This window comes from Camellia sinensis, chromosome 2 (genome assembly GCF_055761805.1).
Source record: "Camellia sinensis isolate YWXY chromosome 2, ASM5576180v1, whole genome shotgun sequence".
NCBI lineage: Eukaryota > Viridiplantae > Streptophyta > Magnoliopsida > Ericales > Theaceae > Camellia > Camellia sinensis.
The window spans coordinates 164,150,961-164,166,368 of record NC_138962.1 but is presented as its reverse complement, the minus strand read 5'-3'; the positions used below and the strand labels follow the sequence as shown (position 1 = coordinate 164,166,368).

Genomic DNA, 15,408 nt, shown 5'->3' with positions numbered 1-15,408 from the left:
AATAGTTTTTTATTATATTTCAAGTGGTGTTTGTTTATGATCCTTGGACCTTAATTATAACACATTTTAGTATTGATTATAACTTAGTTGTGTCATATTATAGTTGTAATTTTAATTATGAAACCTTTGGTATGCTTCAAAAGTATTTGGTTATGATCCATTAATTTAATTATGACAACCTGTATATGATACACCTTTTTTTTTTTAAAGGATATGTATTGTAGCATTATCCATTAATATAATAATATTAAATTTTATAATAGAATGATAATTAAATTACACTACAATAAACTTTACGTTTTTGACATAATTACACCGATAACATTTTTAGTGAGTAACCAAAAATAATGCTTGGCCTATTTCAGGAATAAAGTTAAAAGTCAGTTCATTAACTTTTTAACTTTTTAAAGTTACATCGTCACTTTATTTTATTGCACATTTTTCAAAAAAAGAAAAAAAAAAAAAATCAACTTTCAATCGCTTTCCCAAAATAATAAACACATGTAGATCAACAAAGGTAAATATTCAGAAGCTTTGACAGCATGTTTTCAAGCATTAATGTCTGAAGTAACAGTATGTTTTCAAGCTTTGCAATGGTGTGTCCAACAACATGTTAAGGCTATCTCCATCCTTACGGACTGCCAAGTGCTTATTCAGAAGAGTAATGATTCATCCCCCCTTTTCCCCCCACTCCCTTTGACCCCTTCTCTCTCTCATTGGTTACCTTTTCTTTTTCTTTTTCTTTTTTTTCCTGTTCCACCAATCACCTCCTGCCACGTGGCAAAGGGGGTGAGGGGATGACCCCCAAAAGGGGGTCCCAAGCATTATTCTATTCAGAAACTTCGACAGATCGACACGGAGGATTGGGAGACAATGCATATGTTATTAGATATTAGGGCTCTTTGTAACAAGTTTGATTATGCATGTATTTCTAAGGCTCCTAGGAAGGCAGTGGAAACAGCACATGCAGCTGCTAAGATTGCCTCCCAGAGCTAACCACTACTGGTTGTATTATGTTCCATGTTCTATTATATGTCAATGTTTTCTCAAAAAAAAAAAAAAGGGTAAATATTCATTTCAATAAGTTATGTCAACATATCTTTTTATTTTATTTTTCAGAAAAATCTTTTTGACTAACGAGTTTCTCATAAAAAATTGACTAGAGTGTCACATAAATGTGCTATACTTACGGAGTTTTGAGGTGTTTTTTCCAAAATCCCTTGAATTAATCCTTGAGGTATGAAAATATCATATGAACTGATGCATCCACTCATTACCTTGGGCAAATAATCGTCTACTCTATAAGGCCAAGTTTTTCCTCTTTGTGAGGAAGTCCCTCCAGGTTGTCAATCTTAATGGATTTCGGGATTATGAGCTCAGTCCTCCGTGACCCATTCTTGCTCTTCTCTACAAAGAATTGGTTTGAGGGGATTTGATCCGTCTGACCTGGCTCTTCAATCAACGATCTACTGCTCCCTCTTAGTTGCAGATGCCCATGCTTTGATGTGAAGCTTATACATAAGATCAAGTTCACTCAGAGCAACAAGTAAGAAGATTGAAAAAGGTAAATTGAACTTCACTGCACAATTTTCTTTATAGTTCAGTGCACATAATCTCTCAAAAACTGTCAAGTGTCTAGGGCAAATAATAAGAGATCCTTACAAAAACATGAAGCTTGAGAGATCAAAACTACGTAAGAAGTACAATGCAAGAACTCAACTACTTTAACCTTTTTCAATTAACTTCATCATTGTAACCAAAGTAACACAAAGCTCCGAACAAAACAACTATCAACACTTGGCTGTTCCTTTTTTTTTCTTCTTCTTCTTCTTTTTGGGAACAGTTTGATGTTCTCTAAATATTGTAATTCTTGTTCCCTCTACAAAAAGAACATCCAATTCTCAATCCAACAGTTACAGTGCAAACCATTCTCCCCAACCCAAGTTCTCCCAACTATGCTATGCCACGTTAATACCAAGTTTCTGCTAATTAAGCCTTGTTTACACGAATTTTCTGCCCTTCAAGCAACTGCCAAAAAAAAAAAAAAAGAAAAAAAAAAGAAGAGATAATTGGGATGTTAATACAATCATCTACAAAAAATAATTAAAAAATGAAAATGATCTATTATTTTTTCCTTCTATTTATTGTATGCATACATCCAATGGAAGTACCCATCATGAAACCACTTATCAGAAGCACACGGGCCTGTGGTTGTGTGGTTACAAAAGACCAAGTTTTCATAACAAAAAGAGTAGCAAACTTACAGCATTGTTTACGGATGAGATTACAGCTTCGACATCCTCTTCTGAAGAAAATGTTACAAACCCAAAACCACTAGATTTTGAGGTCCCTGGAACTCGGGATACCTTTGCACTAAGAACCTTCCCTTTCTCAGCAAAGAAGTTTTTGAGCATCTCTGTAGTTACTGTTTTTGCAAGATTGCCGACATAAACTTTGTGGGGGCTGTCAATGAATTCAGATTCTTCAGACTGGAAAAATGGCAAATCCATAGTTTGTAAGGGTTTTTCTGTTATATTTGCTTTGATTTCTCGCCCTCCAATTTGCTGTAGTGGAAAACAAGATCAAATTAAGCAATTTGTTCAAAGAATTCATATAAACAAAGAACCATTCATAGTGAATTCCTAATCTTTAAAAACCAGTAATATGACCATATAATCACATCTTACTGTGCCATTTAGCTTTTCAATAGCAGCATTTGCATCCTCAACAGTCTTCATCGTAACAAATGCAAATCGTCGGCTCCTTCCAGAGTACTTATCATACATAACCTATCGATAGAATCCAGAAAGGAAGTTAGAGTGCCTAATTGCAAATTGTTTTATCAAGAAAAAAGTGAACCCTTTTCCATGTCTACCCAGCATCAGGGTGAGCCCTCTGCTTTCTGCTTTGGTCCAATGCAAACTTGTGAACATGTCAAAAACCAATAGACACTCCTTCAGTTTGATAGGATCATAACTTAACGCATTTTAAATGAGCTTATTTCTCAACTTTATCTGTCTATCCTAGTGGAACATGATCCTCACTCTAATTGCACCTATACACAAGATCCACTGTCAAGTTTTCTACAAATTGCTAATGCAAAGCCATATAACACTGATTTATTCCATGGATCCCCAATTAAAATTAAAGAAAATCACTTCTACAGTACTAAACTAATGCAATCACAGACAAATTCATAATTAACTAGAATTGATACCTCGGCCTTCTCGACAGCACCGTGCTCTTCGACAATCTGGCGGAGCTCATCGTTGTTGACAGTCCGAGGAATGTTTCCGATGTAAACTCTCCGTGCCGCCTCGGACGACGGGTCTTGTGTCGAAACCGAAGTTTCTTCAGCAACAGCGGAGACCCATTTGGATTGTTTAGAGTTGGAACCCAAACGTGGGATTGAGAAGCGAAGAGAAATTGGATGAGGGTTAGGATATTTGAGGGAGTGGAGAGAGAGTTTAGAATTGGGTTGTTGGGGGATTGCGAAGGGCTTTGTGAGGTGTTGCTGGAGAAGATTGGGAGAGAGTATGGATGAGATTGAGGCCATTCTTTTGTGAAGTTCTGTGAAGAGTATGGTCCGGTGAGAAAGCTGAAAGGGTATTGGAAATTGAAACAGTGAGTGACTGTGTGTGGAAAGATAGGATGAGACATGACTATGGTTTTATCTAGTTAGGAATAGCTGTTAGTCACCCACCGGTTACCAACACATAGCTGTTTCGGAAAGGCCACAGCTTTTTTCCATCCAAAACGGAATGGAAGGTGTTGGTGTGCCTTTGTGGGCTCACTGCAAAATTCGTATCGAAAATTTAAATTGTACAATGTATAAGCCATGTTGAGCATTTTGTTGTTTAAAAAATTATTTTAATCGAATATTGATAGGTACTTAATCAAATTATATTTGTGCCAACGGTAATTATAATCTTAAAAATAAATTATTTATACAAATATGATTTGATCAAGTGACTATTAATATTCAATTAACGTGATTTTTTTACAAAAATAAAATACACAACAAGTCTTACATATCGAACGGTTCCAATTATCTATGCGGGCTCCATGATGAGCTCACAGATACTCAATAATACCCTGCAATCGAAATACCCAACTGGAGAGTCTTTCCCTTTGGAAAATTAGAAATAAACTACCCCTTTAATGATTTTATTTTATTTATTTATTATTATTATTATTTTTGTCTTTAGTGACATTTTTTTTAAATGGGTTTGATTTCACTTAAATTGTGATATTAATTTAAAAGAATTTATTTGAGATGATCTAAATAAATATATTTTTTGACTTTTTATAAAAAAATATATAGAAAAATAAAGAGATGATATGATCGAAAAAATATAAAAAGGTAAAAAATTATGTTTAAAAGGGCATGCCAAACAAGCTCTTAGTTTTAGTAAGTCCATTTTGAGATCGATTTTGATGATCTAAATTATTTACTATTTAAGATTCGTTGAGTAGAATATTTATGTAAAAAATAAAAATGATTAAATATCGATAATTATATGTTTGAATCATATTTATTTTTAAAAAATAAACGATAAATATAATTTTAAAAATAACCATTCATTTTTTACAATGCAAATGTGATTTAAACATAGTTATTAATATCTAATCATCTTAATTTTTTTTACATGAATTTTGTAGTCAACGAGTTCTTAAAAGTAAACAGTTTGTATCATTGAAATCGGTTTCAAAATGGATATATTAAGATTTTACTATAAAAAAATCTTAATTTTTTTTATTTTATCTTTAAAAAGTGTTTTATTTTCTTGTATGCTTAAATTAGTATTACAATCTGGTTTCTCAGTCTTGTTAATAAAATTATACAAGTATTAGCTATATTGAAGAAGTAGAATTAAATAATTTAAATAATAAAATTTTTCTAAAAATAATAATAGAACAAAATAATACATTAATTAAGTTATAAAAAAACTTAGTGCAAAACTTAAAAACAATCAATTAAAAGAAATTATAAACGAAATTTGGTGTATAATATTAGATAAAGACAAACATGTAACCATGGTATAAAATAAGTAAAAAAATATTATAGATAACTATCATTGCTTTTATAAAAGAAATCTAACATAAAAATTGATGCCCACTTTTTAAGGTAAGAATAAAAATCTAAGGTCTTTCTGAAATAAAATGGTAACTAGAAAGTATTTTTTACTAGTGGGAGTTGGACTTAAGATTTGGAGAGAGTACATCCCCAAATCCTAAGCTACACTCACTAGGCCAACCGCTTGGGTTACTAATTTATGATATTTATGAGTTTATATTTTATTTTTCTAATACTTTCAAAATTAAATATGTTTGAATTACATACTTTAAGGATTTAATAAATTCAATCGATAATTTAAAAATTAAATAAATTTTAATTTATATACTTTAGGTATTTAATAAACTCTCAATCAATAGTTTAAGAGATTAAATAAATAATTTAACAATAATTTAAAAATATAAAATATAATAAACCCATTTAAAAATAAAGGGTCAGGGAATTGTGACAAGAAGTTGGGACAAAAGATCCCTGCCCCTTGTTTGACATACTAATGGCTTTTGATCTTTATAATATTAGTGTAGTTTATGTTATTTGGGATTTATTTTAGGTTTTTTCATTTTTTTGGTAACCTTCCAGAGTTGGCTTTTCCTTTTCAATGTATTTTTTATCTTTAGGAAACTTTCAAAATTTTGTGTTATTTTTAAGTCATCTAGTTTAAATAGTCCTAAAAATTAAAGAATTTAGAAAAAAAAAATTGTACGGGAAAGAAATAAACCTTCTCGTATAATCCTGTTGATCAAGATTGCACTCCTCTGTACGTCGTCGCTTTACTCCCTGAAAACACAAACGTGAGCTAGCCGGCGGGTATGTGCCGGATACCTCTCCGATGCCTAAGTCAGCAAAATAGACAAATAGACAAAAAGCTCTGTGTATTCGAGAATCAAAGTTGTGTTACCTCTCCATAGGTGATGTTATGAGCTTTTATAGGTTCCGCGTGGCATAATCTTAGTAGGACTCTTACTCCTCCATGTAGAGCCCTCCTAGGAGTTACATTCTTGAAAGATAATGCTTATCCTTCAACACCCCTCTCACTGCTTAAACCAAGTAAGATGGTTTTACCATGGTCGGATTCCAATTTGATTGAGGTAAGCATGGCTATGCTTAGCTACAGAATAGACCGAACTACACTTAGTTTGGTTCTTCCTTTCACTGCTCTTACCTTAGTTCCTCCTGCTCAGACCATGCTATCCATAGTGTTGTTTAGACCGTGCTAACAATTAGCCAAGACAGACCGAGCTAGCTGCACCATGCCGCGACTGGGCTAACTCTGAGTGTGGCGACCTAGCGACCGAGCTATCCGAGCTCTCCTGGACCGAGATAACAATAGACTCTCCTGGACCGAGATAACAATAGGCTCTCTGGGATCGGACTAGCTTTAAGGCCTTTTGGGATCGGACTAACTTCAAGGCCTTTTTACTCAGCCCTTCGTACTGTGGCCCATAACGGCACTTTGCCCAACTCGGCCCAATTTTCATATAAATTTCCCTCTCAATTGCCCCTTAATTCCATCTGTGCAACATGATAGGGATTACCTGTTACCAGCCGAGCTAAAAGTACAGCCTTCCAACCGAGCTATAACTCTTTACCCTTTCCAGCCGAGTAAAAACTCTTTAGCCTTTCTAGACCGATAAAAACGTCTCCTCAATCACAGCAACTGAATCGCTTCTCATTCCAAGGACACGTGGCACACTCTGATTGGCCTAATGCAGCTGCCATGCCGTCTTCGTACTCCGTGTTTTTTGAACAGTTCCCGCCTTTTTCCATTCTGTTTTCACAAAACACACCCTAATGCTTTGAATCAACCACTTTACTATTCACCTTCTCTCTCTTGCAAGCCTCTGAAACCTCCATTTCAACACTGCACAAGATCGTGCTCTCGTTGCTGTTGCATCCATCCTTAGCATTTCTGCCTTGATCTGGTAAGTAACGCAATCTCTACCTCCTCTTTGCAGTTTTTAGCACCTATTTTGCAATACATATCTTGCACACTCGTATGTTTTTCAAAACACACTATGCCTGCTTCCATTTTCTGCTTAGTTTTGTGTTTTTTGGAAAAAACTTAGTAATAGAACCACTTGGATTCACGAAATAATCTGAGAAACACTAGTTTTGATCCAAAATCATAATGAAACCGAACCAAAAAGCTGTTCGTAGTAGATAACACTCTAGCCAAACTAACTAACCGAACTAAACCTTCACGCTATTCAATAGTTTCAACAAGTAATGCCACCCTTCGAGTCAATTAGCCGAACTATCGAGCCGTACTGGGTCTGTGTGACAGCAGATCTGCAAGCCTTAACTACGACCGGTCTACAACCTGGGGCCAAACCAGCATTCTCAGTTTAGACCGAACTAAGAACGCTGCCCCTAGAGGCTCGACCGGGCTAACAAGTCTCGTGCTCAAATCGAGCTAACAAACCCCTAGCTCAAACCGAGCTAAGACCCGTAGCATGTCACATAGCCGTGCTAGGATTTCATCTATTTTGCCTTTGTTTCTCTTAGCACGGTCCAACGATCTGTGCTTAACCTTTGTTTTTTCACTTTGCAGACTTTAGGTTGCCCAGGCACTCCCTTGAGCGCTCTACCGAGCTACTCAGCATCATTCTTCGACCGAGCTAACACCAGTTTAACTTATTTATAACTTTAAACCATAAATGGGAAAGTATAAATTTTTAGTAGAGACACCTGGTGCTATGGCCGAGTTCTGAAGGGAGTAAAACATTCCTGACGATGTCTATCTCACCTTAGCCAAGCAAGATATCACACCATGGGAAAACCGTGGCTTTGTACCTTTTACCCTTTTGCCCATAGTAGAAACCGGACTAAAATTTCCTGTACAGCCTTTACTTTGTGAATTCCTTAGGCAAACTAGGATATGTCCCACCCAGCTTTCCACAAATTCATACCGTATAATAAATGGTATAACCGAGCTAAATCGCCTGGCTGGCATTAACCTCAGCTTAGCCGAACTTTTTCACCAATATTCCATAGGATCAAAAGAAGATTGTTGGGTCTACTATTTGAGAATACGCCGCCGCCGAGAAAAAATAATCAAAGACACCCTAGACAAAGATTTAAACGACGATGATTTCTTCTGGGTTTCTGGGAACTTCGAAGACCGAGAAGCCCAGATCCCGGGTGACCGAATAAACTGGAATAAAGGAACCCCCAGTATAATTACCTCGGCTTCTTTGCATGTTTCCTTTTATTTCGGTTTCCTATTTCTGAACCAAACTGACAGTTGTCTTCTGTATGCAGATTCAGCCCATCTTAAGTCACTGTACAGTTACCCCAATTTGAACACACTTCGCGCCGCACTATGATATCCCGAAAGAAGTTAGGCCAAGCTTCTGAATTTTGAACCGACATACAAATACAACAGCCGACGAAAAGCCAGAGTAACAGACTTCTTGCTGGAAGTCTCTCCTGAACTGGATCCAACCTTGCCTCAAATCAACTTAGTCCCACTTACTACCGAACAAGAGATGGCGAAAAGGAACAGAGTAAGGGCCTTCCTAACCGAAACAAACCAAACCGAGATACCACCAGCTGGTCAAACTCAGGAGACCGTGGTGGCCCTCCCATCTCAACAACCCTCTTTATCTCGTCCAAACAAGCGTGCACGGACTACCTCAACGTGCAACGCCTTGTTGATGAAGACGAAACCACTCTTCCACCAAGCCCTCCTCCAAGCCCGCAACCGGAGTGTTTCGACCGAGCTAGCTCCTTCAAGTGGGCACCCAAAATCATGTTCCAGAACCGAGCAATTTAGGACACTGATTCAGTGGTCGCTGAAAAAGATCACTTAATGGTATTCAACATTGCCAAGAGTGTTTGCCTTCTAGCAAACATGGAGCATCACAACCATTTGACCGAGCTAAAGGCCATCCGCTTGGCCACAAAATCCATGGTGCTTGTAAGTAGCTTCCTTTGCTGATTTTTCTAATTTGCACAACTTTCTGCTCGGTTTTACTACAAGTCTCTTCCCATTCTTTTTCAAGCCATGCAAAAGAACCATATTGCTCATAAGCATGTGTTGGAGCTTTGTAAAACAGTAAGGCAAGCCATGGCCGAAGTAACCGAGAAAACAACTGAGCTAGAAGAGGCCAGGAAGTAGATAGCCGAGCTAAAAATCGAGAACGGTTGCCTGACCGGTCTTGTTAGCTGTGTTGAAGCAGACAAACGTAAGGCTGCTGCCGTGATAAAAGACAAATACCTGCGTGAACTGGCTAAACTTGAAGGAAAGAAAGATGCCGAGATAACAAAGCTTAGGAAGCAGCTGGAGGATGCGGAGACCCGTGGCTTCAGGGAAGGCGAAGCCCTCTATATCAAGCAGTGTGAAGCTACGACGAATCTCTTCTTTAAGTGCGGTTGGAGGGGGGCCGTGGTGCAGCTCGGTCATGGACTTGCAACCGAGGTCTTCAATCCTCCTCCATACTTTATTCCGAGCTCATTATCAGAGTATGCTACGACTCTTCAGCAATAATTTCTTGAAGATTCGAATGAAGAAGAAGAAACCGTGCCCAACGATACCCCGGTTGTCAATGAACCTGCCAATCAGTCAGCTTGGGCGGAGCCAACGGTGGAAGACCTGACTGTCGAACTACCAACTGAAACCGTGCTTCCAACCGAGACCATACTCCCCACCGAAACCGAGCTTCCAACTGAAACCGGGCTACGAGCTGAACTTGATGCTGATCTTGATGATCTGTTTGCCTGACTTTGCATTTCTCTTCTTTTTGCTTGATTTCTATATTTTCTTTTCTTTGGTTTTGGACATAGATTGTAACCGGGCTGAGGCCCCACCCTTTGTACTTGTTTTGAATTTTCAATGACGTCTGCTTTTTTGTTCCAACTCTTATTTCGGTTGATCTCTATGCTTGTACTTTACTTTCTAACTGAAGTCTTGGATGAGGTGCAGCATTCTCTTGCCGAGATACTTTATCCCGGTCTTTAACATTGCAACTATAAGTATACCTGCCAACCACTCTTTAGTCGAGATACTTACCTCGGCAGAAGATTACGAAGAGTTGGTTTAATCCAGCCAACCATTCTGTAGCCGAGATCCTTACCTCGGTTGAAGAGTACCAAGAGTTGGTTTAATCCAGCCAACCACTTTTTAGCCGAGATCCTTACCTCGGCTGAAGAGTACCAAGAGTTAGTTTAATCCAGCCAACCATTCTTTAGCCGAGATCCTTACCTCGGCTGAAGAATACCGACAGTTGGTTTAATCCAGCCAACCATTCTTTAGCCGAGATCCTTACCTCGGCTGAAGAGTACCAAGAGTTGGTTTAATCCAACCAACCACTCTTTAGCTGAGATACTTACCTCGGCTGAAGAGTACTAAGAGTTGGTTTAATCCAGCAATCTTAGAATAAAGTGTTTGGTTATTCCGACCAAACGTCCTGCAGCCTGGATCCTTATCTTGGGCTTAGGAAGGGTGTTGGTTTTTCCAGCCAATCTCTAGATTGGTTTTTCCAGCCACCCTAGAGTAAAGTGTTTGGTTATTCCGACCAAAACGTCCTGCAGCCTGGATCCTTATCCTAGGCTTAGGAAGGGTGTTGGTTTTTCCAGCCAACCTCTAAGTTGGTTTTTCCAGCCAACCTAGAGTAAAGTGTTTGGTTATTCCGACCAAAACGTCCTGCAGCCTGGATCCTTATCTTGGGCTTAGGAAGGGTGTTGGTTTTTCCAGCCAACCTAGAGTAAAGTGTTTGGTTATTCCGACCAAAACGTCCTGCAGCCTGGATCCTTATCTTGGGCTTAGGAAGGGTGTTGATTTTTCTAGCCAACCTCTAAGTTGGTTTTTTCGGCCAACTATGCTTACAATGCTCCTAACTCTCTAAAACAATCTTTTACATAATGAAACTATTGTACTGAAAAGAAGCTACTTGTTTTATTTGAGAAAGAAAAAATTACATATACTAGAAGGAAAAAGCTAAAAATAAAATAATTTGAGATTGACAGTGTTCCATGGCCAGGGAATGGCTTTGTTGTCTTCATCTTCCAAGTGGTATGCCCCTTTTCCTGCTAATCCAACTACTTTGTAAGGTCCTTCCCAATTGGGCCCTAACTTGCCATCTTCGGGTACCAAGGTGTTTCCCATCACTTTGCGCAGTACCCAATCGCCGACCTTGAATTGCCTTGGATGTACTGTCTTGTTATACTTTCTGGACAACTCTTGTTGGTATGTGGCAATGTGAACCAGTGCTCTTTCCCTTCTTTCTTCTGCAAGGTCGAGTTCCTAGGCAATGGCTTCTCCATTTAAGTCTGGATCAAAATTTTCACTTCTAATTGTGGGGAGGCCAACTTCTAGTGGGATAACCGCTTCCATGCCATAAGCGAAGGAAAAAGGTGTTTCGCCAGTAGATCGCCGAGGTGTGGTACGGTAAGCCCATAAGACATGAGGGAGCTCTTCCGCCCACTTGCCTTTTGTTTTTTCTAACCTTTTATTCAATCCATCCAGGACGAACTTGTTTGATGCTTCCGCCTAGCCATTTGCTTGGGGGTATGCTGGTGTGCAGTTGTAGAACTCTATCTTGTATTCTTCACAAAAGCCTCTAAAGATTCTACCATCGAACTGAGTGCCGTTGTCTGATATTAGAGCCTTTGGTATGCCGAACCGAGTGCTGATATTATGCCAGACAACCTTTTTCACATGTTTCTCCTTTATAGATGCTAGTGCTTCTGCCTCTACCCACTTTGTGAAGTAGTCCGTTGCTGCAAGGAAGAACTTTCTGTTGCCGGGTGCTGTCGGAAGGGGTCCTACGATGTCCAAGCCCCACATTGCAAAGGGCCATGGGCTTGTCAATGGTAGGAGTTCTCTGGCTGGCTGATGTATTTAGTGTGCGAACTTCTGACATTTCTCGCACTTCTTCACATACTTTTCCGAATCTGCTTGCATGTATGGCCACCAGTATCCTTGCGAAATGACTTGGTAAGCTAACGATCTTCCTCCTTGGTGGCTTTCGCACACGCCTTCATGTATCTCGAACAAGAAGGCTTCCACTTTGCTGGGGTGGACACACTTTAGATAAGATCCTAAGAATGATTTTTTGTACAATGCCATGGATGGGGAGAGCTAGAATCGCTGCGACTTTGATATAATTTTGTTGGCTTCTTTCTTCTCTTCCGGTAAGACGCCGTCTTTTAAGAACAGTATGATGGGATCCATCCATGAGGGGCCTAGCTTGGCGCAACATACCTCTTCTGCTTTGGGGTCTTCAATGCTTGGTCTTGGTAAGTAGTCAATTAGCAACAGATGAGGAATGGATGTATCTGTCATTGAAGCAAAGCCTGCTAGTTCATCTGCTCTGCTGTTTTTCTTCCTGCCAATCTGTTCTATCCTTACTACTTCAAATTTCTTTATCTCTTTTCTGACTAAGTCTTGGTACTTATCCATCCTGTCGTCCTTTGCTTCATAGTCGTTTGAAATTTGGTTTACCACCAGTTGTGAGTCGCTGTAAACCATTAGCTCGGTGGCCTTTATGTAGAATGCTGATTTGAGACTTGCAAGAAGCGCTTCATACTCCACTTCGTTGTTTGATGCTGGGAAGCCTAGGTTGACTGCTTGCTCCACAACTAGGCCGTTTGGTGAGATGAGGACTATGCCAAGTCCTGCGCCATGCTGGTTGGATGCTCCATCTACGAAGAGCTTCCACATCTCTCCAACGAACAACTTCCAGCAAGTGGAGGGATCAGATGATGCCGTGGGGTCAAGAATGTTGCTGGTGTTTTCTTCAAGGTCCATGCTTGCTGTCTGCCCCTCGCTATCTGATTGTACCAAGTCTTTATTTGTTGGTAAGTCTTGGCTTGGTGTAGCATGGTTCGCTTCTTCCTTGCTCTCTTTATTCTGGTCTGCCTTGGGGTCTGGCTGAGTGTCTTGCACCAGGGGTTGCACTATTCCGGCGTCAACTTCCATCCCTAGTTCGGTTATGTCAGTCAGGTCGACTGGGCAGATATGGTGACTTCCTGGGGTAAACTCTGCGATAAAGTCTGCCAAAGCTTGGGCCTTTATCGCGGTTCTGGGTTGGAATTTGATGTCGAATTGTCCCAACTCTACTGCCCACTTCAAGATTCGCCCAGAAAAGTTTGCTCTCTCAAACAAAGTTTTTAATGGAAAAGCTGTGAGGACGACTATGGTGTAGGCCTGAAAGTAATGCGACAACTTCCTTAAGGCCATCATCAAGACCAAGGCCAATTTTTCCAGTGGCAAGTACCTTGTTTCGGAGCCCAGCAATGTCTTGCTGACATAAAAGATGGGTAGATGCTGGATTCCTTCCGCACAGACCAACACTGCGCTAATTGCGTGCTGTGAGACTACCAGGTACAGGAAGAGTTCTTCTCCAGGTATTGGGGTGACAAGCAGTGGTGGAGAAGACATGTACTCTTTTAAGCTTTCCAGAGCGCGATCGCATTTTTCGTCCCATTCGAACTTGGCTTTCAATGCTTGAAAAAATGGTCGTAGTCTGTCTGACGACCGGCTAATGAATCGGTTGAGTGTGACTGCCATGCCGGTGAGATGCTGCACTTCTTTTACTGAGTTAGGCCTCTTCAGATCCTAAATAGCTTTGATTTGGGAGGGGTCTGCCTCTATACCCCGGTTGGTCACCAAGAAGCCCAGGAATTTGCCAGATCCTACACCGAACGCGCACTTAGATGCATTAAGGCGCAACTTGTGCCTTTTCAGAATCTGGAACATCTCACCTAGGTCCCTTAGATGGTCGTTCTCATCCTTGCTCTTGACCACCATGTCGTCGATGTAAGCCTCCATTGTTCTGCCTAACAATGGCTCAAACATCTTGGTGACCATTCTCTGGAATGTTGCCCCTGCGTTCTTTAGGCCAAAGGGCATGACCTTGTAGTAATACAGTCCTCTTGGAGTTGTAAAGGACGTGACCCCTTGGTCTGGTTCGTACATGGCGATCTGATGGTAGCCTCTGTATGCATCAAGAAAGCTAAGTCGGTTGTGCCCCGCCGTTAGGTCTACCAGTTGATCTATCCGTGGTAGGGGGAAGCTGTCCTTTGGGCATGCTTTGTTGACTGTTTTATAGTCGACGCAGACACGCCATTTGCCATTCTTCTTTGGCACCACGACTGTGTTGGAAATCCATCTAGGGTAGTGCACCTCTCTGATAGCTCCTGCCTCTAGCAGATTTCCCACTTCTTCCGCCACTATCTCGGCATGGTGGAGTGCCGATTTGCGAGTGCGCTGAATGATTGGTCTGGCGGATGGGTGGACATTGAGTTGGTGACAGATGAATTTTGGATCAATGCTTGGCATGTCGTAGGGTGTCCAGGCGAACACTTCGATGTTAGAAGTCAAGAATTCTAAGACCTCTAATCTCTCAGTGCTGGACAACGACGAACCGAGCAAAAAGAACTTATCCGGGTTCTTTTCATCTATTCTTACCTCTACCAAGTCTTCTACCACTTTTTGATCAGCTGCTTTGCTGACATCTGCGAACAGTTCATTGCTCTCAGGTTCTTCCACCGAATGAACATGTCCCTTGGCAGCGTGGCTGCCATTAACCATGACAAAGCATTGCTTGGACATAATTTGGTTTCCATAGACCTCTTCAATTACCCCAGCCTCGTTGGGGAATTTCATTACTTGATGGTAGGATGAAGCTACCGCTCGTATGGCATGCAGCCATGTTCTCCCTAAGATTATGTTGTAAATGGAAGGGACCTTCAACACCCAAAATTTCACTTGTTTTGTCACGCTTCCTACCCTAACTGGAAGGATAATCTTACTGACTGGCCACTCTGGCATTGAGTCGAATCCGATCAGGGGGGATACAGCTGGTGCCAAGTCTTTGTCCTCCAATTTTTATTGTTTGAAGGTGTCGTAGTACATTATCTCACACGAGCTACCTTGGTCTATCAAAATCCGTTTGATGTCATAATCCTTGACGCGGAGAATGACGACCAACGCGTCATTGTGAGGGCAGTATATCCTAGCCAAGTCTCTGTCTGAAAAAGATATGACGTTTGAGGCTTCTGTTCTCCTCTTCTTGATGGTAGGTTGAGCGCTTAGTACCTCCTTTAAGTGCTCAGTCTTCTTGATTGATCCCCTGAGCTTACATACTCGCTCAGGTTCGAATACGCCATGTATTATGTTGAACATGCCTTGAGGTGGGGCGTCGATTGGCATCCCGTTGGGGTTGTTATGGTTTTGGGAGGCTGGCTGTGTCCCTCCTTCGATGTACTTGTCCAGGTGTCCAGCTGCCACTAACTCCTCCAAATGCTGCCTTAATGGTGTGCAATTTTTAGTGTGGTGCCCTTTTTCATCATGGAAGGTGCACCACGACCTCTCGTCATAGTCTCTT

At 40.4% G+C, this 15,408-nt stretch overlaps 1 protein-coding gene across 2 annotated transcripts; it reads right to left on the bottom strand.

The window, feature by feature from the left end:
• Positions 1-1,555: 1,555 nt before the first annotated feature.
• Positions 1,556-3,821, bottom strand: LOC114301247 (small ribosomal subunit protein cS22). Of its 2 annotated transcripts, XM_082916022.1 has the most exons (4): positions 3,218-3,821; positions 2,688-2,789; positions 2,265-2,564; positions 1,556-2,028 (listed from the first exon to the last, which is right to left on the bottom strand). In XM_082916022.1, exons 1-4 carry the CDS (start codon positions 3,554-3,556, stop codon positions 1,990-1,992), a joined length of 780 nt encoding a protein of 259 aa, XP_082772148.1. In that variant the 5' UTR covers positions 3,557-3,821; the 3' UTR covers positions 1,556-1,989. The 2 variants fall into 2 exon arrangements, with proteins under 2 accessions (XP_082772148.1, XP_082772149.1); XM_082916023.1 differs by lacking the exon at positions 2,688-2,789 and having other exon boundaries at positions 3,218-3,654.
• Between the last annotated feature and the right edge of the window lie 11,587 nt (positions 3,822-15,408).

Bases quoted from the DNA above. Each gene is read 5' to 3' on its own strand.
- LOC114301247 (XM_082916022.1), bottom strand. From the start codon at position 3,556: ATGGCCTCAATCTCATCCATACTCTCTCCCAATCTTCTCCAGCAACAC. The intron at 2,790-3,217 runs GTATCAATTCTA...TTCTATCGATAG, and splicing joins GTGCTGTCGAGAAGGCCGAG to GTTATGTATGATAAGTACTC. The intron at 2,029-2,264 runs GTAAGTTTGCTA...TTTTTTTGGCAG, and splicing joins TCTCATCCGTAAACAATGCT to TTGCTTGAAGGGCAGAAAAT.